At 43.7% G+C, this 26,019-nt stretch overlaps 2 protein-coding genes across 4 annotated transcripts in view; one reads left to right on the forward strand and one right to left on the reverse strand.

Moving 5' to 3' along the window:
- atp6ap2 (ATPase H+ transporting accessory protein 2) overlaps positions 1-8,949 on the forward strand; it is a 38,912-nt gene extending 29,963 nt beyond the window's left edge. Inside the window, exons 7-9 of the mRNA XM_078409205.1 lie at positions 2,790-2,939; positions 7,336-7,455; positions 7,707-8,949. Coding sequence (XP_078265331.1) covers positions 2,790-2,939; positions 7,336-7,455; positions 7,707-7,901 — 465 coding nt within the window. The 3' untranslated portion in view covers positions 7,902-8,949. The remainder of the gene's footprint in view (positions 1-2,789; positions 2,940-7,335; positions 7,456-7,706) is intronic.
- LOC144598784 (uncharacterized protein CXorf38-like) lies at positions 1,584-25,402 on the reverse strand. 3 transcript variants are annotated; one of them, XM_078409207.1, is made up of 7 exons: positions 25,074-25,402; positions 23,878-24,012; positions 13,785-13,901; positions 12,444-12,593; positions 9,525-9,698; positions 9,149-9,311; positions 1,584-6,423 (listed from the first exon to the last, which is right to left on the reverse strand). In XM_078409207.1, exons 1-6 carry the CDS (start codon positions 25,275-25,277, stop codon positions 9,189-9,191), a joined length of 903 nt encoding a protein of 300 aa, XP_078265333.1. In that variant the 5' UTR covers positions 25,278-25,402; the 3' UTR covers positions 1,584-6,423; positions 9,149-9,188. The 3 variants fall into 3 exon arrangements, with proteins under 3 accessions (XP_078265333.1, XP_078265332.1, XP_078265334.1); XM_078409206.1 differs by lacking the exon at positions 1,584-6,423 and having other exon boundaries at positions 6,435-9,311; XM_078409208.1 differs by lacking the exons at positions 1,584-6,423; positions 13,785-13,901 and having other exon boundaries at positions 6,435-9,311.
- Between the last annotated feature and the right edge of the window lie 617 nt (positions 25,403-26,019).

A 26,019-nucleotide genomic window follows, 5' to 3' on the forward strand; every position in this document is an offset into this window, starting at 1 on the left:
ATGCTTCTTGGCAATAAATCTTATACCGTTGGAAAGCCTGTTTATTTCCCTTTTAAATGGTGCCACATTTGTAAGGAACATGCATTTGTGGGATGAGCAGCAGAGCTGAGTATGTGGGTTGCGCCCATGAAAAATCTGCCAAATCTTCTCTGCCAATGCCAAACAGCTTATTCTGCCATTGACTCTTGTTCGGTGTTTTGATTGGTGGATTGGATGATTGGATGATTGAAGTCTGAAGAAACAAGACATATTGGCAATTTAACAATTTATTCATTTAATAAACAGGAGCCTCAGCAGCGTGTGGAAGAACCATACACAGCCACAACAGCCTGGCACCTCCTCCTCGTGCTGGTCACACACTGTTGTGGGATGGCATCCCATTCTTCAACCAGCATTTGTCGCAAGTCAGCCAACGTGGTTGTGTTGGTCACTCTGGCATGAACAGCACACCCAAGCTGACCCCACAAGTGTTCAATGGGGTTGAGGTCAGGACTGCTGGCAGGCCATTCCATCCTCTCCACTCCCAAATTCTGGAGGTAGTCTCTGAGAAACCCTGCTCTGTGGGGGCGAGCATTGTCATCTTGGAGGATAGAGTTCGGTCCCAGACTGTGGAGATATGGGATTGCCACTGGTTGCAGAATCTCATCTCGATATCTCTCTGCATTGAGATTGCCTCCAATGATGACAAGCCTCGTTTTTCCAGTGAGGGAGATGCCACCCCACACCATCACACTGCCTCCACCAAAAGATGTTACTCTATCGGTGCAGCAATCAGCATAGCGTTCTCCGCGTCTTCTCATCACTTTGACCCTATGATCCAACTGCCGTAGGCAGAATCTGGACTCATCGCTGAACATAACGTTCTTCCACATGTTCAGGTTCCAGTGCACGTGTTGCCGACACCAGCGCAAACGGGCCTGACGGTGAAGGGCAGTCATGGCAGGCCTCCTGGCAGCCCTATGAGACCGGAGATCGGCTGCGTGCAGTCTGTTCCGAATTGTCTGGGCAGAGAGCCGTCGGCCATATCGTCCTGCAAACCTTGACTGCAAATCTGTAGAAGACAGCCTACGGTTCCTAAGTGCTGACAGGGTGAGGAAACGGTCTTCTTCGGGTGTCGTCTTCTTGGTACGCCCACTTCGCGGCCTGTCTCTGACATCCCCCGGTATATGGAACTTGGCCTTCACTTTGGAGATGGTACTAGGGCTCACTCCAAATAATGCCGCAACTTGGTTTTGCGGAACACCAGCTTGAAGTTGCCCTATCGCACGGGCCCTATCCAGATCAGTCAAACGTGGCATGCCGATTCTTGGAGCAGACACCTACTGACCACTGTAGCAGGGCCCATGCTCACAGATGCTGCCAATCAGGCACCTGATTGTCAGCACCTGGGGGTACCAGAAGCTCAAAACAAGAGTCAATAGCAACAGCAGAATAAGCTGTTTGGCATTGGCAGAGAAGATTTGGCAAATTTTTCATGGGCGCAACCCATATACTCAGCTCTGCTGCTCATCCCACAAATGCATGTTCCTTACAAATGTGGCACCATTTAAAAGGGAAATAAACAGGCTTTCCAACGGTATAAGATTTATTGCCAAGAAGCATTGTTACAACAAAGAAATAATCTACCAAACACAAATTTCCTTACTTTTTGTGCTATGTTTAGATGGTCCAAGTGAATTTGTTCGGGCCATGGGAGGTGAATTTTGTGAGCATGGGAAGTAAATTTTGTGGGTGCCCTGAAAATATTAAAAATGATAAAAAAGAATTAAGGGTGGAATCTCATGGCTTGCTTGGGAAACAGCTGACTACAAATGTTATGCTGCTGATCCATATATTGAATTTGAATTCATTTTGTTCTGTTGTTTATTCATCCTCCTGACATGACTGCAGTTTCTTTAAACTGTCTTCCAAGTTTCTTCTGTTTGGACATTCAGTAGAAAGAAATGTTCATAAAGATGTGTATTAATATGGTTAATTGGAGATATTTTGAATACTACCAAAATTGTACTCCTACCCCCTTCAATCTCCAATTCTGGCATCTCTTTCAATCCCCTTTGGAGATGGTGACCTCTGTGCCAACATTTTTTCATTTGTATTCTTAATGCATCTTCTTAACTATTATCTCTGTTATTTATCCCTTTTAAAGTACATTGATCTTTATTTCTGTATTGGGTGTAAAAATAAATTAATGTTTATTTTAAGATAAGACTAATCCATATACTTTGTTTTGAATTATTTGGTCAAAAATATATGGTTTGCATTGTTATGCCATAAAATATCTGCCAAACCAGCTGCATATTAACACAAAACAGCTAGAACTTGATATCCATTATTCTAAAGCATAGCAATTGGTAGCTGTTGAAAATTTCATAAAGCAAGATTTCAGTTCTGTTGAAATGAGCAGGGTTGCTCAGTGCAAACTTTCTGCACTTCCAATATTAAGCAGTGACCACTTTTTACAAGTACAGTGGCTGCAAAGTGTTTTGGGGATCTGGAGATCAAGGTAAATTCAATAAGTGCAAGTCTTTGTTACTATAAATCACGTCTTAATTTGGCAATTTGCTAATGTTATCAGATTGTTGTGAAGTAAATGCTGCTTCATAGAATTAAATCAATTTGGGAAACTTTTGGAAAACATTGTTCTCCTTCCGGTTTAGTACCTGTGGACTTTAAGAATAAGCTTTGGATTTTTGTGCAAGTAATACTCACAAATTCTGTGGCTGCAATGACACCATTGCAATAATGATCAATCCTTAAAAATAACCATGCATAAAAAAATGTTCTTGCAGCTATCCATGCACAATCATTTGGCAAAAGACCGTTCACCTGACCTTTACTCACTGGAGCTGGCAGGTCTGGAAGAGATCATAAAACATTATGGGCATGACTCCCAGCAGTTTCGTGATGCGGCACAAATCCTAGCTTCAGTCATCCAGAAGGTAAAAGAACATTGCTGATATCAGTGATCTATCGGAGTACAAATATTGGCACTGCTACACTGTACTTTTGCTCCAAAATGACTTTTTTCAATCTGTAGCAAGGGTTAAGAATGTTTTACGTAGTTTTTTTTAACTTGATACATTCAAGTTGCACCTACAGTAGCTATCAGCATGGATTGTAAATGTTTTGGCAGAGTTGCTTTGAATGTTACTTCAACCTTTTCCAGAGAATAGCAGTCAAATGCAACACCAGAGTAACTTTTTAGAAATTGTACAAGACCAAACCTGTTTTTGCTTTTTAATGCTAATTTATGTTAGTATCATCTATCAAAGTCCAAAGACTCGACTTCATAATGCCCTATTCTTGCTGCAGATTGGTTAAATGTGGTAAAATGCATTGAAAATCAAAATTTAAGATAATTTGATCAAAAGTTACACATTTTCTGTGGTAAGAGCCAATGAAGGCAAAAACAAAATAGCGTGGGGGCAGGAAATGTTTAATGTTCAGCAGTTAACTTGTTTCCACTGAAATTTCCTGACCGGACCACTTTCTGAATTTGATTACATTAGTTAGTATGGGAGCCAGGAAGAGGCAAATTTAGAATTGATTTCTAACTCTTTGAATATGGTAGGTCTGCGATGTTGACTGTCAACTATTTGTCCTGTAATTGAATGCAAGGTACTGAAATTGCAATTCATTCTTATTTTGAAAGGAACCCTCTCATAGACCTTAGTAATCGACTGATGTGGCAAACTGTCTACCCCTTAAGGTGTGGCAATGTTGGCCTTTTGAAATGAAATACTAGGTATAATTTATTCATGTGAACAATTAGCTTAATATGGGTGCCATCTGATAGTTAAGCACACTTCAATTTTGAGTTTGTAAGTCATATCTTTTAACCTGGGGAAAATGCACTAAATGTTTAATCCTGTTGGGATTTAATATAGAACTACAAAATGATCTACTTTTCTGTTTAAGAACATTTAAATTTATCTTTGCCAAAAAATGAATTTAACATGTTAAATGCAGCCCAACTTAAATTTTATTTCTTTGACATCTTTCCAAACTTGCTGTTGTAATTCAGATGTTGTTTTAATTTGGGGGGGGGTTCATTTTTAAATAGCGAGACCAATTACTGAGACATGAGCAATAAAGTCAGTTGTGTGTTTTAAAAGTAAGAGATTACAAAATAATGAATTCATTTCAAGTGGTGTTTTAAACAACTATTTAAATTAGAAATTACTTGATCTATTGTAAATCTGATTTTGTTATTACAACTTTTTTAATGTACAGTACTAGGGGGTTTGTAGGTTAATTGGCTTGATATAATTGTAAATTGTCCCTGGGATTGTGTTAATGTGCGGGGATCGCTGGTTGGTGCGGACTTGGTGGGCCGAAGGGCCTGTTACCGCGCTGTATCTCTAAACATGAACTTAAATTGCCGGCTATTTATTCATCATACAAGATGCACATGAGGTGCAATTTATACTGTGTTCCTTTTCACTGTTTTGAGGATGATTGAAATGCCATCTAAGATTAAAATGTTTGATTTTTATTTATTCCTTCCATTCTGTAGTATTGTTAAATATTATATTGGTTTATTTTCATATGTATTGCGATACGGTGATTTTTTTTTTCATGCTATGCAGACAAATCATACCACACACAAGAATATAAAATAGTGCAAAAAGGAAGGGTGTAGAATATAGTTACAGATACATATAAAGTACAGATTTTTTTAAATGGTCAACGTCCACAATGAGATAATTTTGGAATTCATCCTTAACCTGCGACTGGTCTATTCAAGAGGCTGAAAACTGCAGGGAAAAAGCTGATCTTGAGTCTGATGATATGTGTTTTCAAGCATTTGTGTCTTCTGTCTAACAGGAGAGGGGAGAAGAAAACAACCAGGGTGTGAGTTGTCCTTGGTAATGTTGGCTGCTTTCCCTAGGCAGCGTGAAGAACAAATGGAGTTGGATGGTGGAGAGGGGGTAGGAGAGAGAAGTGGCTGGTTTACATGATGGAAAGGGCTGCATTCACAACTTTCTATAAATTCCTGCAATCTTGAGCAGAGCAATTGCCATTTCAAGCTACGATGCATCCAGATAGAATGCTCTCTGGTGCGTCTGTGGAAATTGGTAAGCGTCTTAGGAGACATGCCGCTAAGCGCTCTATCTCCTTCCAATACTCTATCTCTTCATTCTTTGGCCAATTATATACTCATTCAGGTTGCCTGCTGAGTCCTTAAATATGGACCAGTCCAAAAAAGTTACTGAGAAACTAATTTATTTCCTCAGAACTTCTGAACTTATGACTTTCTGTACCAGATTCTCTTGCTTCCGTTTCTGCTTGTTTTGCAGGGAGTAGGAACACAGCCTGATGGTCAGCTTTTCCAAAACGCAGGTTGGGGGAAGGAACAGACGGTGTCTTTGTGAAGCAGTTATCAAGAATGTTTGGGCCTCTGGTGGGTCAGAGCACTCTGGAGGTTGGCCTGCTTGAAGTCCCTGCTGTGACAAACAATGCCTCAGAGTACTTCGTTTCAATGCTATTGGTTGCATCAAGTGCAAGCTTCACATATGATGGGATATAAACTGCAGTCAGGATAGCTGACGTGAATTCTTGCGGTAGAGAGTAGGAAGGACATTTCACTGTTGGATATTCCAAGTCCAGAGAGCTGGAACTCCCCAGGATCACCATGTCAGAGCAGCACAGGGTGTTGATTGGGAAGTACACCCCCTCTGCCTCTTACCTTGCCTAAAGATTCTGTATGATCTACCCAGTGAATTGAGAAGCCCTTGGGTGATTTGGCACATTCGGGTGGAGCAGGTGTGAGCCATGTCTGTAAAACAGCACACTTGGGTGTCTCAGTTCTCTGCGATATGTGAGTCTGGTTTTACGTTCATCCAGTTTTGTTCAGTAGCTTGGACATTTGCCAGGAGTATGCTATGGAAGGGAGGAGTTAAAATTGTTTCAGTCTCAGCTGCAGAGTAGGGCTTCCCTGGGTAAGAGTCTGCTTCTGGTCAGGCTTGGGACTCGGCTGTTCCAGGAGGTGGGCGGATGTGGCTGGTGGGGGTCCAGGAGTTGGTTTGTGGTGTCGGGCGCTGCAGAGGGTTGAGGTGTTGGGAGCTTCACACGGTTGTGCCCTTTGTTCAGTCAGGCCATGGGGTTGGCCACACCCGCCAGCGTGCTTGTCCAGGTCAGGCCTTTGAAAGGTTGGTAGGTTGTTGGCTGCTTCTCTTGTTGCCATGGGTTGTGCTGTTAATGCAGTCGGCAGTAGGACGCAGCAGGGGGGTTAAAAACTCTTCTTGGTCGTGAGGTTGGCTGCACCAGTTGTGGGACTTTTTCTGTCGGGCCGTGGAGTCGGGTGCTTCAGAAGACTGGTCGGCCACAAGTATCATTGGTCATGCTTCAATCTAGGCCTCATTGGTTGGGTTCATTTGATCTGGGAGACTGGTCAGGTGTTCCTGGTGGATGGAAGATTGCCTGACCCGAAAGTAGATTCAAGAGAGCATTGTTGGTACTTATGGTCTCAGAATTGAGGTGTGCAAAAGTAGAACGATTGGAAAAAGTTGTAATTGGATCTGATGGGGAGCAGCTTGCACACAGTCAATAGGCTCCTGGGCTATTCTCAGCATTGGTCAAAATGCCTATAGCATCAACTTTGATCCTCAATTTTCTAAATTAATGTATGGCCAACCTGTCGAACATTTTCAAACACTACATTTCCAATAGAATTTTGGCAAATTTCGGTAAACCAGCATAGAGCGTCATTATGAAAGTTCTAATTGCAAATTAAGGGATTGCAGTTAATGCATGCATTCAGCAGCCAGAGGTATTTTATATCTATTCACAGTGGGATAGAAAATAACACATCTTCTCATCTAGCATAAGGTGCTAAGCCATGAACATTATCTCAACAAATCAATTTATCTCAACAGTTCTTGGGTTTTTTTTGGTAACTAAATATTTTGCAGATATCACCCACTTCCTTTCACCTTGCCTCTGATTAATTCTGTGGGATTTCCCTGTGGATGATTTTCCATCCACCTCATGGAGATTCCTCCCGATACCGTGTCATTAATTTGGAAAACATTGTTTCCTAACAATGCCTCTTAGCTCTTTGGGACATGTTGCTACATTAAATGTGGTCTAAAAATAAAACTAACACTTAATAAACTTCAATTATTTCATACAGATCTTTCAATAGCTTTTAATGGCGATTGGAACGATTTAAGTGGATGTTTTCATTTCTATCTTTAAATTTCAAAAGTGGCCAATATTCTTTATTCAAGGCTGAGACTCTTTGTGCTTGGATACAATTTGTGTGATTACTATTTTTAGAAACTTGTATTTTCATTTTGATTAAGCACAATTATAAATTTGTATTTTTCTCAGTTTGCAGACGACGTGTTTTCCATTTATAATGAAAATGCTTTGATTGAGTTGCTGACGGTGAAGACTTTTGAAGCTCCTCTTCTAAGAAAAACTAGATCTATCCTACAGTCTCCATCCATAGTATGTATGGTATATAGATTATTCCCATAGTCCAACTATCTTGATTCTAAAATTTGCATTTGATATGAAAGTGCTGGTATTGATAGGTATTTTTACAAATGCCATGCAAATACTTAAACTCAATTAAAATATTGAAATGGTATATTGTGATATGGTATGATATAGTTTGCTTAAATACATGTTAGATTTTGCTCGACTTCGGTTAATGGAGACATTGGCATGTTATTAACCTCCTGTTATTTTCTTTGTAGAGCAACCCAGGCAGTCCCTATGGTTTGGCCTACCAATATAACTACAACTATGCCGTTGTGTTCAATATTATCCTTTGGTTGATGATAGGCCTTGCGTTATCTGTGATCGTCGTTGCCTACAACCTATGGAACATGGATCCTGGTTATGACAGCATTATTTACAGAATGACTAGCCAGCGAATTAAAATGGAATAGGCTGCTTGTTTGATATTGTTCAAAAAACCCAATCAGTAATAATGGAAATTTCAAACATTCTGGAAATAGTTTGAAAAAACACTTGGTTTGTTCTTTCTTGGAGAGTTCTTTCTTACTCCACTGTGAAGAATGATAGAATTTTGGAAAAACATTGTAAGATGTAAAATAGTACCTTGTTAAAATATCATTTGGTTATCATGGGGTCTATTATCTGCAGCTTGAATCGATGACGTTACCTGGTCATGGTTTTTGTTTTATCATTGTTATAGTGATTTAAGTAAAATACAGGGGTGGGAGTTGGGAATGATAAGGAGGAGGCAGACTGGTAGGAAATAAAATTGAGGAAGATTAGGTTATGGATGTCCTTACTGAACTTGGAATACTTTAGAAGATGTTTAATGTTGATTACACCTTGTCCAAAAAAATTCTGAAGCAAAGAGTTTTGCCCAAATGTATTTGAAACATGAATTTTCAGTATGCAACGCTTGATTTAAGAATCGATGGATTCTGTCTGATTCTGCAATCCTTTGTAGATTTGATCACAATTTAGTTCGGTATCTTCTCAACTTCACTTAATGAGCTAGCCTAATTTTACCATTTATAGTTAATGTTACTATGTATACTGTTTATCCTGCATTTGTGAGCTGAGAGATTAACATCTGCTTATCCATTAAACAGTACTAAAAGTCTTTAATTTCCATCATCTTAATTTGCAATCAAATTTGTGTGCAAATATGGTCCATGCCTTTCTTGCTCTGTACATTGCTCTTGTGTTCTACTTTATGATTTGTTACTTTCACTTATGAATAGATCTGCCAATTATGGCCTGAAATGCACTGCAAGACTACTTCATTGTCGTAGCTAGTGAATGTGGTAAGAAATGTAAACTGCGATAGTCTTGAATGGTGGTCAATTCTTTTTCTGTAATCTAATCGTAATTGTTATAGCACTGGTATTGTAATGATTAAAAGTTATTGCGTAAACGTGATTGATCCTGCTATTTATGAATGCTTATTTTGTGATGTTAATAAAGAATTTCCTGTGTGAACATATATTATGTTTATGTAAGCTTCCAAAATACAGTTGTGGTTACAAATGTTAGATAGAAATTGCTAGTGGAACTTTACACAGATAGATGACACATTCTGTTAATACTTGAGAATGTAGGCAAGACACTCCCTCCTTCCCCTGATTATGCTGAACTGCAAAAGTGTTATGGAAATAAGTTGTGTCTTTATCATTGTTACCTCTTTTCCCTCCAGGCTTCAGTTCCGATATCTTAATTTTTCATAGATCCTTGCCATTACTCGACCTCAGAATAAACAACTGCTGTAGTTCTTTGCGAAACACACTTTCAAGCTCTTTGTTTTGTTGAAAAAATTCTGTGAGTGTATTCAAACTGTTTAAGTGCTGTAAAAGAACAAAGTAATTTAAAAATCAGATGCACTGAAATTCAGTCACAAATTTAATTTTTATGTTAGAAACTAATTTTCCAAATTAAAATAAAGCAAATAAAATAGAAATTTAAATACACCATTGAGAACATAATGGCTTTTTGTGGACAAATATAAACAAAATTTATTGCAACAACTAGCTGGATTTGTTTCATTAAAACTACTCTACCTGCGGTGAAGGCTCTTGTTCCTCCAGTGCAAGGCCCAGCTCCTCTATCCATTCTTTAATCACATCAAATTCAAAACGAGAGATCTCTTCAACATTGATCTCCACTGCAAACTCCGCACTAGCATCCATTGTATCAGTTTCTGTCATACAAACGTTCCAGTCAGCTGATATGATCTGTTAGTCCAACAAGAGAATATGCCATAAATTATACAGTAACATGTTAATACAAGCAAGAATCCAACCACCTACCCTTGACAAAGAATATCACTATGATTATCCAATCTCTAACCATCATGCTGACGTCACACATGACCAGTGACTTAGCTGGACCAGCAACTTGATTAGGGCTGCAAAAGCATAATTGCGACTGAGTAATCTGCATCATAGCTCACCTCTGGTTGCCCCAGAGTCTTTCCACAAAGATACAAGACGGAACCATAGCAGAATGAATACAGCCCCTCCTCCACTTATTATCAGCTCCTGAAATGGAAGAAACACCACACACAATTCCCTACTTGATTGATACCCTCCTTCTGTTAAACACTCCCTCCACCATGGTTGCAGAAAGTACTATCTGCAAAATGCACTACATATACAATAGGTGCAGGAGTAGGCCCTTTGAGTCAGCACAGCCATTCAATGTGATCATGGCTGATCATCCACAATCAGTACCCTGTTCCTGCCTTTTCCCCATAACCCGTGATTCTGCTAGTCCCAAGAGCTCTATCTAACTCTTTTTAATGCATCCAGTGAATTGGCCTCCACTGCCTTCTGAGGCAGAAATTCCACAAATTCACAACTCTCTGGGTGAAAAAGGTTTTCCTCATCTCAGTTCCAAATGGCCTACACAAACCTCCCAACCCTTCCGAATTTGGCGGAAAGTTTCCGCTTTCTTATTTCATTTCCCCATTCCGCAAAACACATGCCTCGCTGCTCCCCCTGCCCCCGTCCAGCCGCTGGCCTTGCTGCGTAACATGAGACCCGTTGATGTTGAGAGGAGATGAGGTGGGTGAATGGGGGGGAGGTCGGAGGAAGGGAGGGGGAGTGGAGGTGGGGAGGGGTGGGGGTAGAGTGGGAGTAGGGGAGCAGGGGGGTGGGGGGGACATGGACTGTTGTGATTTGCTGTTGAAGACCACTGGAGCAAGTCTGTCTTCAATGAAATTAGGTAAGTGCAGTTTTAAATGAAACTGCATAACTTAGTCATACATTTAATGACCATTGTTCTTTTATTCAATACCAAGAGAATTGGGATGTGTAAGGAAAAAGCAAAATGGAAAAAACAAAACAAAACAATTTTTTCTTTGTGTTGTAAAAACTATTTCTGTTCAATAACCTTGAACGGCAAGTCGGGGCCAGCGGCTAGGGGAGGGCAGCGGTGAGGCGAGCCCGGGCCAGCGGCGAGGCGAGTCGGGGCCAGCGGCGAGGTGGGGCCAGCGGCGAGGTGAGGCCAGCGGCGAGAGGCAGGGCGATCGGCGAGGCATGTGTTTAACGAAAAAATGTGAGGTGAAATCGGAATGGCGGAAATGAAATAAAAAAAGCGGAAACCTTCCGCCAAATTCGGAAGGGTTGGGAGGTCTGTGTATGCTTACTTTCAGTGACTGATGTACTAGGACACCCAAGTCCCATTGTACTTCCCCTTTTCCTAACCTGACACCATTCAGATAATAATTGCCTTCCGTTCTTGCCAGTGGCAAGGTGAGGCGAGCCCAGCGGCGAGGCGAGCCTGGGCCAGCGGCGAGGCGGATAGCCTCACATGAATCCACATTATACTGCATCTGCCATACATCTGCCCACTCACCCAACCTGTCCAAGTCACACTGCATCCTCATAGCATCCTCTTCACAGTTCACACTGCTGCCACCCAGCTTTGTATCATCAGCAAATTTGCTAATGTTACTTTTAATTCCTTCATCTAAATCATTAATGTATATTGTAAATAGCTGCGGTCCCAGCACCGAGCCTTGCGGCACCTCACTAGTCACTGCCTGCCATTCTGAAAGGGACCCGTTAATTCCTACTCTGTGTTTCCTGTCTGCCAACTAATTTTCTATCCACCCCAATACCATGTGCTCTAATTTTGCCCACTAATCTCCTGTGTGGGACCTAATCAAAGGCTTTCTGAAAGTCCAGGTACACTGCATCCACTGGCTTTCCCTTGTCCATTTTACTTGTTTCATCCTCAAAAAATTCCAGAAGATTTGTCAAACATGATTTCCCCTTCGTAAATCCATGCTGACTTGGACCGATCCTGTTACTGCTATCCAAATGCCCCGCGATTACATCTTTGATAATTGACTCCAGCATCTTCCCCACCAATGATGTCAGGCTAACTGGTCTCTAATTCCCTGCTTTCTCTCTCCCTCCTTTCTTGAAAAGTGGGATAACATTAATTACCCTCCAATCCACAGGAACTGATCCAGAATCTAAAGAACATTGGAAAATGATCACCATTGCATCTACAATTTCTAGAGCCTTCTCGAGTACCCTGGGATGCAGACCATCAGGCCCTGGGGATTTATCAGCCTTCAGTCCCATCAGTCTACCCAACATAATTTCCTTACTAATTTGAATTTCCTTCAGTTCCTCCGTCACCCTAAGTCCCCTGTCCCCTAGTACATCTGGGAGATTGTGTCTTCCTTAGTGAAGACAGAACCAAAGTACCCGTTCAACTCGTTTGCCATTCCCTTGTCCCCCATAATAAATTCACCTGTTTTTCTCTTCAAGGGACCCACATTTGTCTTCACTAATTTGTTCCTCGTCACATACCTAAAGAAGGTTTTATTATCCTCCTTTATATTCTGGGCTTGCTTACCATCATACTTCATACAGTTGTATGCCTATGCTATTCTGACAGCACCTTTACGTTAATGACAAGTAAAATATTTAAAGCTGTATCACTGAAAGAAATTTATATGTTACCTCTTGTATCATTTTGTTTGTTGCTTCTACTTTGGGAATTTGCTGAAATTCCTGTAGAAGTGCAAATATCTTCTGTCTATAGTTTTTCATCCATTCTAGAGAAACGCTCATTTCCACAGAGTGCATCAGCTCATTGCGACATTTAATCACCTGAACATAAAAATTAAAATACTATTGGTATGAATATGATCAGTACTTCAGTATCTGATGGAATATACAACGTGTCTTCCTAGCCAAGAAACTGACAAAGAAAAAGAAGAAAGTGATTGGCATGACTTGTTATTTAAATCCAGGACTTCATATCTAAATCTGTATGAACAAGCCTTGTTTTTACTAATAGTAAAAAAAATTGCTAAATTTATTTTAGTCATTCAAATATGGTCATTACTTTCCTCCTGCACCACAGAAACAGTCACCCCTGCCCCCCCCCCCCAACCCACCTGTATTCACTTATCATTTTGTCCACCTCCCTTTTCCCTTAACCTTCTTCTACCCTTCTAAAGGGTTCTTATCTCTCAACCCAAAACGTCACTTATTCATTTCCTCCACAGATGAATATAGTCCAGCACTGTTTTTCTCAACCCATACAAGTCAAATATGTGTTTGAACACAAAATGCTGGAATAAGTCAGTGGGTCAAGCAGCATTCAGGAGAACTTGGATAGATGACATTTTGGGTTGGGTGTCTTCTTCAACCTGATTGTGGGGGGAGGATGGAAGAAAACTGGAAGGGGGGATAGGACAAAACGTGCACACTTTGTCCTGTCTCAGCTTTTCCCCGCAATCAGTCTGAAGAAGGGTCCCGACCTGAAATGTCACCTACCCACATTCTCCAAAGAAACTGCCTGACCTGCTAAGTTACCGCAAAACTTTGTGCCCTTTTGTGTAATCCAGCATCTGGAATTCCTTGTTTCTGCTGGACTAATCACCCACTAAGACAACCATCCTTATTATCTCATTAGTTTGCTCTGTGGAGGGAAATGGGCAGACTGATGTTTCAGGTCAGGACTCTTCTTCTGACAGGTTAATTAGGTCTGGTTAAAAAATCCTCAGTCAAGTAAGTAGGAGAGATAGATAATGATAGACTAGTATAGGAAATGATTTCCACGATATGAGGTCAAGATGGCCCAAGCCACAGCTGCCGAAAAACGATAACAGGGTAGAATGTGTCGAGGGAGGGGTGTTAGCTCACAACAGGAAGAACTGGGCTCTGTAGTGGAGAAGATTTACTGAGCTTCAAAACAGTACAAAGTGGAATAGAAAAGTCATAAGATTTACAGGGGTAGGAATAATAATACAAAATCATCTTTCAGGTAATATTTCAAAGTGTAACTTTAATTACCTCAATTACTTTTTGCCTTTCAAAGTGAAAATGATCACAAAAAATAAAAAGATTCAAAAGAGCTGCAACATCAACTTTTTCTGGCTGTCTGTTGGCTTGCCCACGAGGCATGTAGACCTGTGGAATTGAATCACATCTAAAATGTAAACACAACAAATTATTGTTTCTCAATTTAGGGAAACAAATCTAGTAATAATTCAACTGTTATGTCCTATACTGAAGCCCAAAGGATCACACATTTTGAATTAATTTGATCACAGTTACAACATTAACCTCAGCAACTATAAACATCCATGGACTGTGTTTTTGGTTGCACGACAGACTTTGTTCTTTTTTGTACTAATATTATCGTAATTTAATGAAATATTTTATAATTATATTTTTCTGTGTACATTGCATCTACGGGCCTGTTAAGCTGCTGCAAGTAAGAATTTTATTGTTCTGCTGTTGATACATATAACAAACAAATACTTTGGCGAGGAGGCTGAGAGAGGAGACTACGCCAAAAGTTGGAGAAGGTGGGATGCTGTAAAGAAATGACAGGTAAGTTGATTCAGTGTGATGTTTGCAGGATGTGGGAGGTCAGGGACACCGCTGGTGCCTCTGGCTGCTACAACTGTGGAAAGTGTGCCCAGGTTCAGCTCCTGAAGAACCATGGGACAATGGAGAGGCAACTGGATGACCTCAGGATCATCCGAGAAAACGAGAGTTTCCTGGACAAGACCTACAGCAAGATTGTTACACCGAAGATACCAGAAGGGAGAAGGTGGGTGACAGTGAGGAAAGGAAGGAAGCTTGGATCCCGGGGGTGGTACCTCTTCAAAACAGGTTCACCCTCTTGGAAGCTGTCGGGACAGAAGCAGTGCCAGTCTGAGCGGCAGACAGGTCTGAGAGGCAAAACGTGGTGCTGAGGCAAAGCCGAAGAGACCAACGTTAGATAGTGCCGTGGTAGTAGGGGACACCATCGTGAGAGGTACAGACAGGAGTTTCTGCGGCAACAAGCGGGATTCAAGGATGGTGTGTTGCCTCCTTGGTGCCAGGATCCAGGACGTCATGGAACCGAGTGCAGAGCATCCTCAAGGGTGAAGGTGAGCAGTCGGAAGTGGTAATGCATGTCGGCACAAACGACGTCGGGAAGAAGAGGAAAGAGATTCTGCCGCGTGACTTTGGAGAGCTCGGAAGGCTGAAAAGTAGGACCTCCAGGGTGGTTATCTCCGGTTTGCGTCCAGTTCTTCGTGTTGGTGAGGGCAGGAACAGGGAGATAGGGGATCTGAATGTGTGGCTGAGGAGCTGGTGCAGGGGGCAGGGATTTAGATTCTTAGCCCACTGGGATCTGATTTGGGGTAAGGGTGAATTGTACAAAAGGGCGGGTTGCACCTCAACGGGCAGGGGACCAGCATTCTGGCAGGCAGGTTTGCCACTGCTACACGGGTGGGTTTAAACTAAATAGTGGGGAGGGAAACAAATGGGATAGACAAGGATGGAGTTAAAGGGAAAGAACGTATAGGAAAAGGTAAGAAAGACCCCAGAATTATCAGGACAGAAAACTCACAAAGGGGTAGGAGAGTATGGCCGTGAAATAGGAATCGATGTGAAAGGTGAGGTGAGTAATGGATTAAAAGTATATATGAATGCGCAAAGTATAAGAAGTAAAGTGAATGAGCTTGAGGCTCAGTTAGAGATTGGTAGGTATGACATTGTGGGGATTACAGAGACGTGGCTGCAGGAGGATCTGGACTGGGAACTGAATATTCAGGATTATACGTCCTATAGAAAGGACAGGCAGGTGGGCAGAGGAGGTGGGGTAGCTCTGTTGGTGAGGGATGAAATTCAGTCCTTTGCGAGGGGTGACATAGGGACCGACGATGTAGAGTCACTGTGGATAGAATTGAGGAATTATAAAGGTAAGAAGATACAAATGGGGGTTATCTACAAGCCCCCAAACAGTAGCCTGGATATGGGGTGTAAGTTGCAGCAGTTAAAATTGGCATGTAACAAAGGTAATGCCACTGTGGTTATGGGAGATTTGAATATGCAGGTAGACTAGGAAAATCAGGTTGGTTTGGGACCCCAAGAAAGGGAGTTTGTAGAGTGCCTTCGAGATGGATTCTTAGAGCAGCCTGTACTGGAGCCGACTGGAGAGAAGGCGATTCTGGATTTAGTGTTGTCCAATGAACCAGATCTAATAAGGGAACTCAAGGTAATGGAACTGCTAGGAGGTAGTGACCATAATATGATTAGTTTTAATCTGCAGTTAGAGAGGGAGAAGGTTAAATCAGAAGTGTCAGTGTTGCAGTTGATCAAAGGGGACTATGAAGGCATGAGAGAGGAGCTGGCCAAGGTCGACTGGAAAAGGATCCTAGCAGGAATGACGGTGGAACAGCAATGGCAGACATTTCTGGGCATAATCCAGAAGATGCAGGATCATTTCATTCCAAAGAGGAAGAAAGATTCTAAGGGGAGCAAGAGGCAACCGTGGCTGACAAGGGAAGTTAGGGATGGAATAAAACTAAAAGAAAATATGTATAACATAGCAAAGAGTAGCAGGAAGCTAGAGGATTGGGAAACTTTCAAAGGACAACAGAAGGTAACAAAAAGAGCAATACAGGGTGAAAAGATGAAGTACGAGGGTAAGCTGGCCAAGAATATAAAGAAGGATAGTAAAAGCTAATGTATGTTTAGGTATGTTAAGAAAAAAAGATTAGTAAAGCCAAATGTGGGTCCCTTAAAGGCAGAAACAGGTGACATTATTATAGGTAACAAGGAAATGACTGAAGAGTTGAACAGGTACTTTGGTTCTGTCTTCACTAAGGAAGACACAAACAATCTCCCAGATGTACTAGAGGACGGAGGCTCTAGGGAGACCGAGGAACTGAAAGAAATTTGCATTAGGCAAAAAATAGTATTGGGTAGACTGATGGGACTGAAAAATCCCCAGGGTCTGATGGTCTGCATCCCAGGGTACTCAAGGAGGTGACTCTAGAAATCGTGGACACATTGGTGATCATTTTCCAATGTTCTATAGATTCAGGATCAGTTCCAGTGGATTGGAGGATAGCTAATGTTATCCCACTTTTCAAGAAAGGAGCGAGAGAGAAAATGGGGAATAATAAACCAGTTAGCCCGTTAATCAGTGGTGGGGAAGATGCTGGAGTCAATTATTAAAGAGATAATAACGGCGCATTTGGATAGCAGTAAAAGGATTGGTCCAAGTCAGCATGGATTTATGAAGGGGGAAATCCTGCTTGACTAATCTTCTGGAATTTTTTGAGGATATAACAAGTAAAATGGATAAAGGAGAGCCAGTGGATGTGGTGTATCAGGACTTTCAGAAAGCCTTTGATAATGTCCCACACAGGAGATAGGTGGGCAAAATTACAGCACATGGTATTGGGGGTAGGGTATTGACATGGATGGAGAATTGGTTGGCAGATAGGAAGCAAAGAGTAGGAATAAACGGGTCCTTTTCAGAATGGCAGGCAGTGGCGAGTGGAGTGCCGCAAGGCTCGGTGCTGGGGTCGCAACTATTTACAATATATATTAATGATTTGGATGATGGAATTAGAAGTAACACTAGCAAGTTTGCAGATGACACAAAGCTGGGAGGCAGTGTGAACGGCAAAGAGGATGTTAAGAGGTTGCAGGGTGACTTGGACACGTTGAGTGAGTGGGCAGATGCATGGCAGATGAAGTATAATGTAGATAAATGTGAGGTTATCCACTTTGGTGGCAAAAACAAGGAGACAGATTATTATCTTAATGGTGTCAGATTAAGTAAAGGGGAAGTGCAACGAGTCCTGGGTGTCCTTGCACACCAGTCACTGAAAGTAAGCGTGCAGCTACAGCAGGCAGTGAAGAAAGCTAATGGCATGTTGGCCTTCATAACGAGAGGATTTGAATATAGGAGTAAAGAGGTCGTTCTGCAGTTGTATAGGGCCCTGGTGAGACCACATCTGGAGTATTGTGTGCAGTTTGGTCTAATATGAGGAAGGACATCCTTGCTATTGAGGCAGTGCAGCGAAGGTTCACGAGGTTAATCCCCGGGATGGCGGGACTGTCATATGAGGAAAAATTGGAAAGACTGGGCTTGTATTCACTGGAGTTTAGATTGGTGAGAGGGGATCCTATAGAAACGTATAAAATTATGAAAGGACTGGACAAGCTAGATGCAGGAAAAATATTCCCAATGTTGGGGGAGTCCAGAACCAGGGACCACGGTCGAAGAATAAAGGGGAGGCCATTTAAAACAGGTGAGAAAAAACTTTTTTACCCAGCGAGTTGTGAATTTGTGGAATTCTCTGCCACAGAAGGCAGTGGAGGCCAATTCACTGGATGAATTTAAAAGAGTTAGATAGAGCTCTGGGGGCTAGTGGAATCAAGGGATATGGGGAGAAGGCAGGCACAAGTTACTGATTGTGGATGATCAGCCATGATCACAATGAATGGCAGTACTGGCTCGAAGGGCCAAATGGCCTCCTCCTGCACCTATTTTCTATGTTTCTATGTTGAGTGTGCATAAATTGTACAGTCATTTAAGGAACCTGCTGAGGTAGACCACCTCGTAAGAGAGTAATAGTAACCATAAATTTCCTCTGCCATCTTTTACCTCCATAACAATGTGGAGGTTCAAGCCCCAGGTTACAGTCTGCAAACTTCAATATAATATCTGTAATTTTTACATTGGGATTTTGGTCATTGGCAAAATTATTTTAAAGTAGAGTAAATGGCTAGTGGGACATCACATTGAGTGGGATCCTAGGATAGTTACTCCTGAGATATCAAATGGATTATTTTCTTTCTACAGAAACCTGGTCAGATTGATGGAGTAGGTTCCTAACCCAAAACATCACCTATCCATGTTCTCCAGCCATGCTGCCTGACCAGCTGAGTTACTCCAGCACTTTGTCTTTTTTTGACAAAGATGCCCATTTTGTGACTGCTAACTTGCCTGTAAATCCACATCGTTGGCAACAATCTCCGGATGTTACACTGGCCAGTGGCCCATCAACCAGCAATCAACATCTGCCAAGTTTCTTTTGGTATTACCACTGACTGAGGAGACCCCAAGGAAGACCAGGATCTCTGGATCAATCTAGGAGTATTGGCGGGGAGGGGGGGAGTGGGATTGGTGGTGCATCCCACACATTTGTGCCCAAATAATTATTTGCTCAAAATACCATATAAAAATATTAAATATAGTATTTTAAAATTCTGATCTCTACTTTGAAGTTTGTTGGCATGGTAACCTTGGTGATGTTTTTCAGCTTGTCCTTTTGGAGATATAACAAAAGGAAATTTCATTATCACTACAAACATGGGCTGGTCATATGAAATCTTCCATATACACCCTCGCTATTTCATCAGGACCTCTAAAATTTGTGACCTCTATCTCCAGGCAAGTTGAAGGATTCAGACACATGGGAACAAAAACACCAACATTTTCTTCTTCAAGTTGCAAGTCAGGCTGACTTGCCATTCCTTCATTAAAAAAGACACAAAGTGCTGGAGTAACTCAGCAGTCAGACAGCATCTATGGTGAACATGGATAGGTAAACTCCTTTGACTTCTCCCACTTCCTCCAAACCAGAGGCGTAGCTATGGGCACTCGCATGGGCCCTAGCTACGCCTGCCTCTTTGTCGGGTACGTCGAACAATCCCTGTTCCAGACGTACACTGGCCCCATCCCCGAACTCTACCTCCGCTACATCGACGACTGCATTGGTGCTACCTCTTGCACCCATGCAGAACTCACTGACTTCATACACTTCACCTCCAATTTCCATCCTGCCCTTAAATATACCTGGACTATCTCTGACATCTCCCTCCCGTTTCTGGACCTCACCATCTCCATCACAGGAGACAGACTAGTGACGGACATTTACTACAAGCCCACCGACTCGCACAGCTATCTGGACTACACTTCTTCCCACCCGGTCCCTTGCAAAAAGTCTATCCCCTACTCCCAATTCCTCCGTCTACGCCGCATCTGCGCCCGGGATGAGGTGTTTCAGACTAGGGCTTCCGAGATGTCCTCGTTCTTCAGAAAACGGGGCTTCCCCTCCTCCATTATAGATGAGGCTCTCACTAGGGTCTCTTCTACATCCCGCAGCTCCGCTCTTGCTCCCCCTCCCCCCACTCGCTACAAGGACAGGATCCCCCTCGTTCTCACCTTCCACCCCACCAGCCAGCGGATCCAACATATCATCCACCAACATTTCCGTCACCTACAACGGGACCCCACCACTGGCCATATCTTCCCATCCCCTCCCCTCTCTGCGTTCCGCAGAGACCGTTCCCTCCGTAACTCCCTGGTCCACTCGTCCCTTCCTACCCAAACCACCCTAACCCCGGGCACTTTCCCTTGCAACCGCACGAGATGCAACACCTGTCCCTTTACCTCCCCCCTCAACTCCATCAAAGGACCCAAACAGTCTTTCCAGGTGAGACAGAGGTTCACCTGCACCTCCTCCAACCTCATCTATTGCATCCGCTGCTCTAGATGTCAACTTATTTATATCGGCGAAACCAAGCGCAGGCTCGGCGATCGCTTCGCTGAACACCTGCGCTCGGTCTGCATTAACGCAACTGATCTCCCGGTGGCCCAGCACTTTAACTCCCCCTCCCATTCCCAGTCTGACCTCTCTGTCATGGGCCTCCTCCAGTGCCATAGTGAGGCCCGCCGGAAATTGGAGGAGCAGCACCTCATATTTCGCCTGGGCAGTTTGCAGCCCGGTGGTATGAATGTCGACTTCTCCAACTTCAGATAGCTCCTCTGTCCCTCCCTTCCCCTCCTCCTTTCCAGATCTCCTTCTATCTTCCTGTCTCCACCTATATCCTTCTTTTGTCCCACCCCCGACATCAGTCTGAAGAAGGGTCTCGACCCGAAACGTCACCCATTCCTTCTCTCCCGAGATGCTGCCTGACCTGCTGAGTTACTCCAGCATTTTGTGAATAAATCGATTTGTACCAGCATCTGCAGTTATTTTCTTATACTAATGGATAGGTAAGGTATCGGACCCTTCCTCAGAATGATTGTAAGGGGGAGGGGTGGGGGAGAGAGGGAGGAAAGCTGGAAAAGTGGAGGGACGGGATAAATCCTGGCAGGTTTTAGGTTGATACAGGTGAGGGGAGCAGGTGTTGATAGGCAGATGGTTGGACGAAGGCTAGAGAGGAAAAGACAAAGTGTGAGACAAAAGGGTTGAAGAGTTGTGAATTATAAAACTAGATGAAGGAATGTAGGTGGAAGGAGAGGGGAGAAATGGGTGCGAGTCCAGTTGGGACACAGGAGAGGGGAGGTGGGGGAAGAAAGGAAGGGATCTTAGTTACCTAAAATTGGAGAATTCGATATTCATATCATTGGGTTGCAAACTACCCAAGCAGAAGGTGCTGTTTTTCCAGTTCACGTGTGGCTTCACTCTGGCAATGGAGGATTCCCAAGACAGAAAGGTCAATGGGAAGAGGACTTAAAATGGTTAGCCTGTCTCTATTCCTCCTCCCTCACCTCCATCCAGGGACCTCAGCAGGCCTTCCAGGTTCACATTCTCCTCGTCTAACCTAATCTACTACATCCGATATTCCTGAACACTTGCCAAAGTCTACTGGATCCCCCAGTTGCTAACTAATTTAACTCCTCTTCCCACTCCCGTACTGATCTTTCTGTCCTGGCCCTCCTCCATTGCCAGAGTGAGGCCACACGCAAGCTGGAGGAACTGCACCTCTTATTCCGCTTGGGTAGCTTACAAGCCAATGATATGAACATTGAATTCTTCCATTTCAAGTAACTACAAACTGCCCCTCTTTCCCTATTTCCCCCATAACCCCCCTACTTTCCCCCTTCTCCTGTGCACCACCTTGATTTCCACCTCCCGTCTACGCCGCATCTATCCCCTACTCTCAATTTCTCCGTCTACGCCGCATCTGCGCCCGGGATGAGGTGTTTCACACTAGGGCTTCCGAGATGTCCTCGTTCTTCAGAAAAGGGGGCTTCCCCTCCTCCATTATAGATGAGGCTCTCACTAGGGTCTCCTACATCCCGCAGCTCCGCTCTTGCTCCCCCTCCCCCCACTCGCAACAAGGACAGAATCCCCCTCGTTCTCACCTTCCACCCCACCAGCCAGCGGATCCAACATATCATCCACCAACATTTCCGTCACCTACAACAGGACCCCACCACCGGCCATATCTTCCCATCCCCTCCCCTCTCTGCGTTCCGCAGAGACCGTTCCCTCCGTAACTCCCTGGTCCACTCGTCCCTTCCTACCCAAACCACCCCAACCCCGGGCACTTTCCCCTGCAACCGCACGAGATGCAACACCTGTCCCTTTACCTCCCCCCTCAACTCCATCCAAGGACCCAAACAGTCTTTCCAGGTGAGACAAAGGTTCACCTGCACCATCTCCAACCTCATCTATTGCATCCGCTGCTCTAGATGTCAACTTATTTACATCGGCGAAACCAAGCGCAGGCTCGGCGATCGCTTCACTGAACACCTGCGCTCGGTCCGCATTAACCAAACTGATCTCCCGGAGGCCGAGCACTTTAACTCCCCCTCCCATTCCCAGTCTGACCTTTCTGTCATGGGCCTCCTCCAGTGCCATAGTGAGGCCCACCGGAAATTGGAGGAACAGCACCTCATATTTCGTCTGGGCAGTTTGCAGCCCAGTGGTATGAACATCGACTTCTCCAACTTTCGATAGTTCCTCTGTCCCTCCCTTCCCCTCCTCCTTCCCAGATTTCCCTCTATCTTCCTGCCTCCACCTATATCCTTCCTTTGTCCCACCCCCGACATCAGTCTGAAGAAGGGTCTCGACCCGAAACGTCACCCATTCCTTCTCTCCCGAGATGCTGCCTGACCTGCTGAGTTACTCCAGCATTTTGTGAATAAATCGATTTGTACCAGCATCTGCAGTTATTTTCTTATACTAATGGATAGGTAAGGTATCGGACCCTTCCTCAGAATGATTGTAAGGGGGAGGGGTGGGGGAGAGAGGGAGGAAAGCTGGAAAAGTGGAGGGACGGGATAAATCCTGGCAGGTTTTAGGTTGATACAGGTGAGGGGAGCAGGTGTTGATAGGCAGATGGTTGGACGAAGGCTAGAGAGGAAAAGACAAAGTGTGAGACAAAAGGGTTGAAGAGTTGTGAATTATAAAACTAGATGAAGGAATGTAGGTGGAAGGAGAGGGGAGAAATGGGTGCGAGTCCAGTTGGGACACAGGAGAGGGGAGGTGGGGGAAGAAAGGAAGGGATCTTAGTTACCTAAAATTGGAGAATTCGATATTCATATCATTGGGTTGCAAACTACCCAAGCGTTCCGCAGAGACCGTTCCCTCCATAACTCCCTGGTCCACTCATCCCTTCCTACCCAAACCACCCCAACCCCGGGCACTTTCCCCTGCAACCGCACGAGATGCAACACCTATCCCTTTACCTCCCCCCTCAACTCCATCCAAGGACCCAAACAAACTTTCCAGGTGAGACAAAGGTTCACCTGCACCTCCTCCAACCTCATCTATTGCATCCGCTGCTCTAGATGTCAACTTATTTACATTGGCGAAACCAAACGCATGCTCGGCGATCGTTTCGCTCAACACCTTCGCTCAGTCTGCCTTAACCAACCTGATCTCCCGGTGGCTGAGCACTTCAACTCCCCCTGCCACTCCCAATCTGACCTTTCTGTCATGGGCCTCCTCCAGTGCCATAGTGAGGCCCACCGGAAATTGGAGGAACAGCACCTCATATTTAGCTTGGGAAGCTTGCAGCCCAGCGGTATGAACATTGACTTCTCCAACTTTAGATAGTTCCTCTGTCCCTCTCTTCCCCTCCCCCTTCCCAGTTCTCCCTCTATCTTCCTGTCTCCACCTATATCCTTCCTTTGTCCCGTCCCCCTGACATCAGTCTGAAGAAGGGTCTCGACCGGAAACGTCACCCATTCCTTCTCTCCCGAGATGCTGCCTGACCTGCTGAGTTACTCCGGCATTTTGTGAATAAATCGATTTGTACCAGCATCTGCAGTTATTTTCTTATATCCCCCTCCATTTCCACCTACAAATACTTAACATTAACTGTTCACAAAGTTTCTCCATAGAAAACACACCTTTGCCACTTCCCATGGTTTTGTGGGCCACAGCGAAGGAGAGCAGTTCCCCCAATATATCGTGCTATTTTGATTTGTATGGTGATTCAGAATTTCCTTTTTCCATTCGCTGCATACAAAGCAGGCCACATGAAACTAAAAGAAAAGCGCACTGTTAAATTTTATGCTTCACTCTGAAATTGGTAAATACAAACATTAAATTCTCCAATTGCAGGTAACTACAAAACACTCCCCCTCTCCCAACCCTCCCCTGTGCCCAACGTGAACTCATTCCTATTTCTCTTCTCCTTCTCTCGCCCGAGCCCCGACAATCAGTCTGAAGAAGGGTCCCGACATGATCCCGTCCCCTATCCATTTTATCCAAAGATGCTGCCTGATCGGCTGAGTTACTCCAGCACTTTGTGTCTTTTTTTTTATAGAGAAGGAATGGGTTTGTGCTTCGTGCACTTTGTGTTTGGCTCTTTGTAGTTGTAGGAGCCATTTACGCTTAATTTAGTTACTGTCATTGTATTATGGCTATGTTTAATATTTCTAGTTTCTGCCTTTTTTGCATGCTTGTGGGTGTGATTTGATACGGAATGAGGAGTGTCCACATCAGAGGAGGCTAACGTGGCGACAGAGATTGTGGGTCAGTTTAGTCTCGGAGGATAGAGAGAATAGTTTTTTTACCACACTCGCGCCAGCCACACTCACGGACCACACGGTAACGACTACACAATTTTTACTGTTTTGTTTGAAGAAGAAACAGTTGATAAGAACGAAAGGTTATGAATTACTCTTTTGATTTGTGCTACTTTAATAAAGAACAATTAATCAAGAAACAGCATTTGGAAGATTCGTTTTTGTTATCTCAGAGTGCGGTGTGTGTGTCAGCTATACCTCCATTCCATCCCCGAGAAGTAATGGCTATCGAAGTTGCACTTTGAGAAGGTATATAAACTGCCACTACAGTAGTAATATATCAAGATGTGTGTTAAAACAATTCTGAAAATGTAATACTGTTATGCATTAGACACAAAAAGCTGGAGTAACTCAGCGGGACAGGCAGCATATCTGGAGAGAAGGAATGGGTGACGTTTCGAGGCCCTTCAGACTGGTTAGAGATCGGGGAAACGAGAGATATAGACGATTACGAGAGATAAAGAACAATGAATAAAAGATATGCAAACAAGTATATATCATCCTCATTTCCTCACCTTTGTTCCTTGAGATCTGCAAGAATTTGTGCATCTTTTTCTCTGCAGAATCGAGTTGTTGTGACTAAGAAACCCGTGGAACTTAACGATTTCGGTGCTGACGAAGCCCAGAAGGCAGTCCCTGATTTTCAGCAGACACAAGCCTGCCTTAATCCAATTTTTGTAACCTTTATCATTAAACCGAATATTCAGTTCCGACTGCATCACAATGTTCGAGATGAAGCGAATGTTCGTTTCCAACACTTCAGACGGTAACCGGTTAAGTGTTTGGGGGAATCTGCCCCAAAACTTGCACTGTCGGCCTCCACTTCCGAACCTTGTGTCGGCCAGCCCGCTGCGCGCGCAAGTTGCCGGCGCGCGCTCCGAGACTTGTGCGAGCAATGCTCTCGTGCACGCGCACAGCCACGAAGACGTCAAAGGCGTTGCTGGCGGAAACTGAGAGGAAATAAAATGGTCACCAGATTCATTTGCGCTTGTGTAAATAAAACAATCCCCATGCACGAATCTCTGATTCCAATGCTGGCTCCTTTGTGAAATCCGGGACTCCGCTTGAATCTCTTTTTAATACTTCCCTGGTTTCCTTTGTTTGCCAGGCTGCCACATTTTGCGCAGCCACATTCGACTTTGTACCTTTATTAATTCTGCAATATTTATACCCTCGTTCTCTCACCAATGTTTACTGCTCCATGATATTTATCTCCATCCACACAGCACAGAGCTAGGCCCTTCCGCCTAACTCATCTATGCCGACCATGATGAGAAGGGTCTCGACCCGAAACGTCACCCATTCCTTCTCTCCCGAGATGCTGCCTGACCTGCTGAGTTACTCCAGCACTTTGTGAATAATTCATTATATTTGTGTACGTTTGGCCCATTTCCAGCGAACCTTTTCTATCCATGTACCCACCCCAATATCTTTTGAACATTGTAATTTTACCCGCCTCTA

Source organism: Rhinoraja longicauda, chromosome 12, assembly GCF_053455715.1.
Source record: "Rhinoraja longicauda isolate Sanriku21f chromosome 12, sRhiLon1.1, whole genome shotgun sequence".
NCBI classification, from domain to species: domain Eukaryota; kingdom Metazoa; phylum Chordata; class Chondrichthyes; order Rajiformes; family Arhynchobatidae; genus Rhinoraja; species Rhinoraja longicauda.

Bases quoted from the DNA above. Each gene is read 5' to 3' on its own strand.
- LOC144598784 (XM_078409207.1), bottom strand. From the start codon at position 25,277: ATGCAGTCGGAACTGAATATTCGGTTTAATGATAAAGGTTACAAAAAT. The intron at 24,013-25,073 runs GTGAGGAAATGA...CTTTTCTTTTAG, and splicing joins GCAGATCTCAAGGAACAAAG to TTTCATGTGGCCTGCTTTGT. The intron at 13,902-23,877 runs GTGTGTTTTCTA...TCAATTCCACAG, and splicing joins AACCATGGGAAGTGGCAAAG to GTCTACATGCCTCGTGGGCA.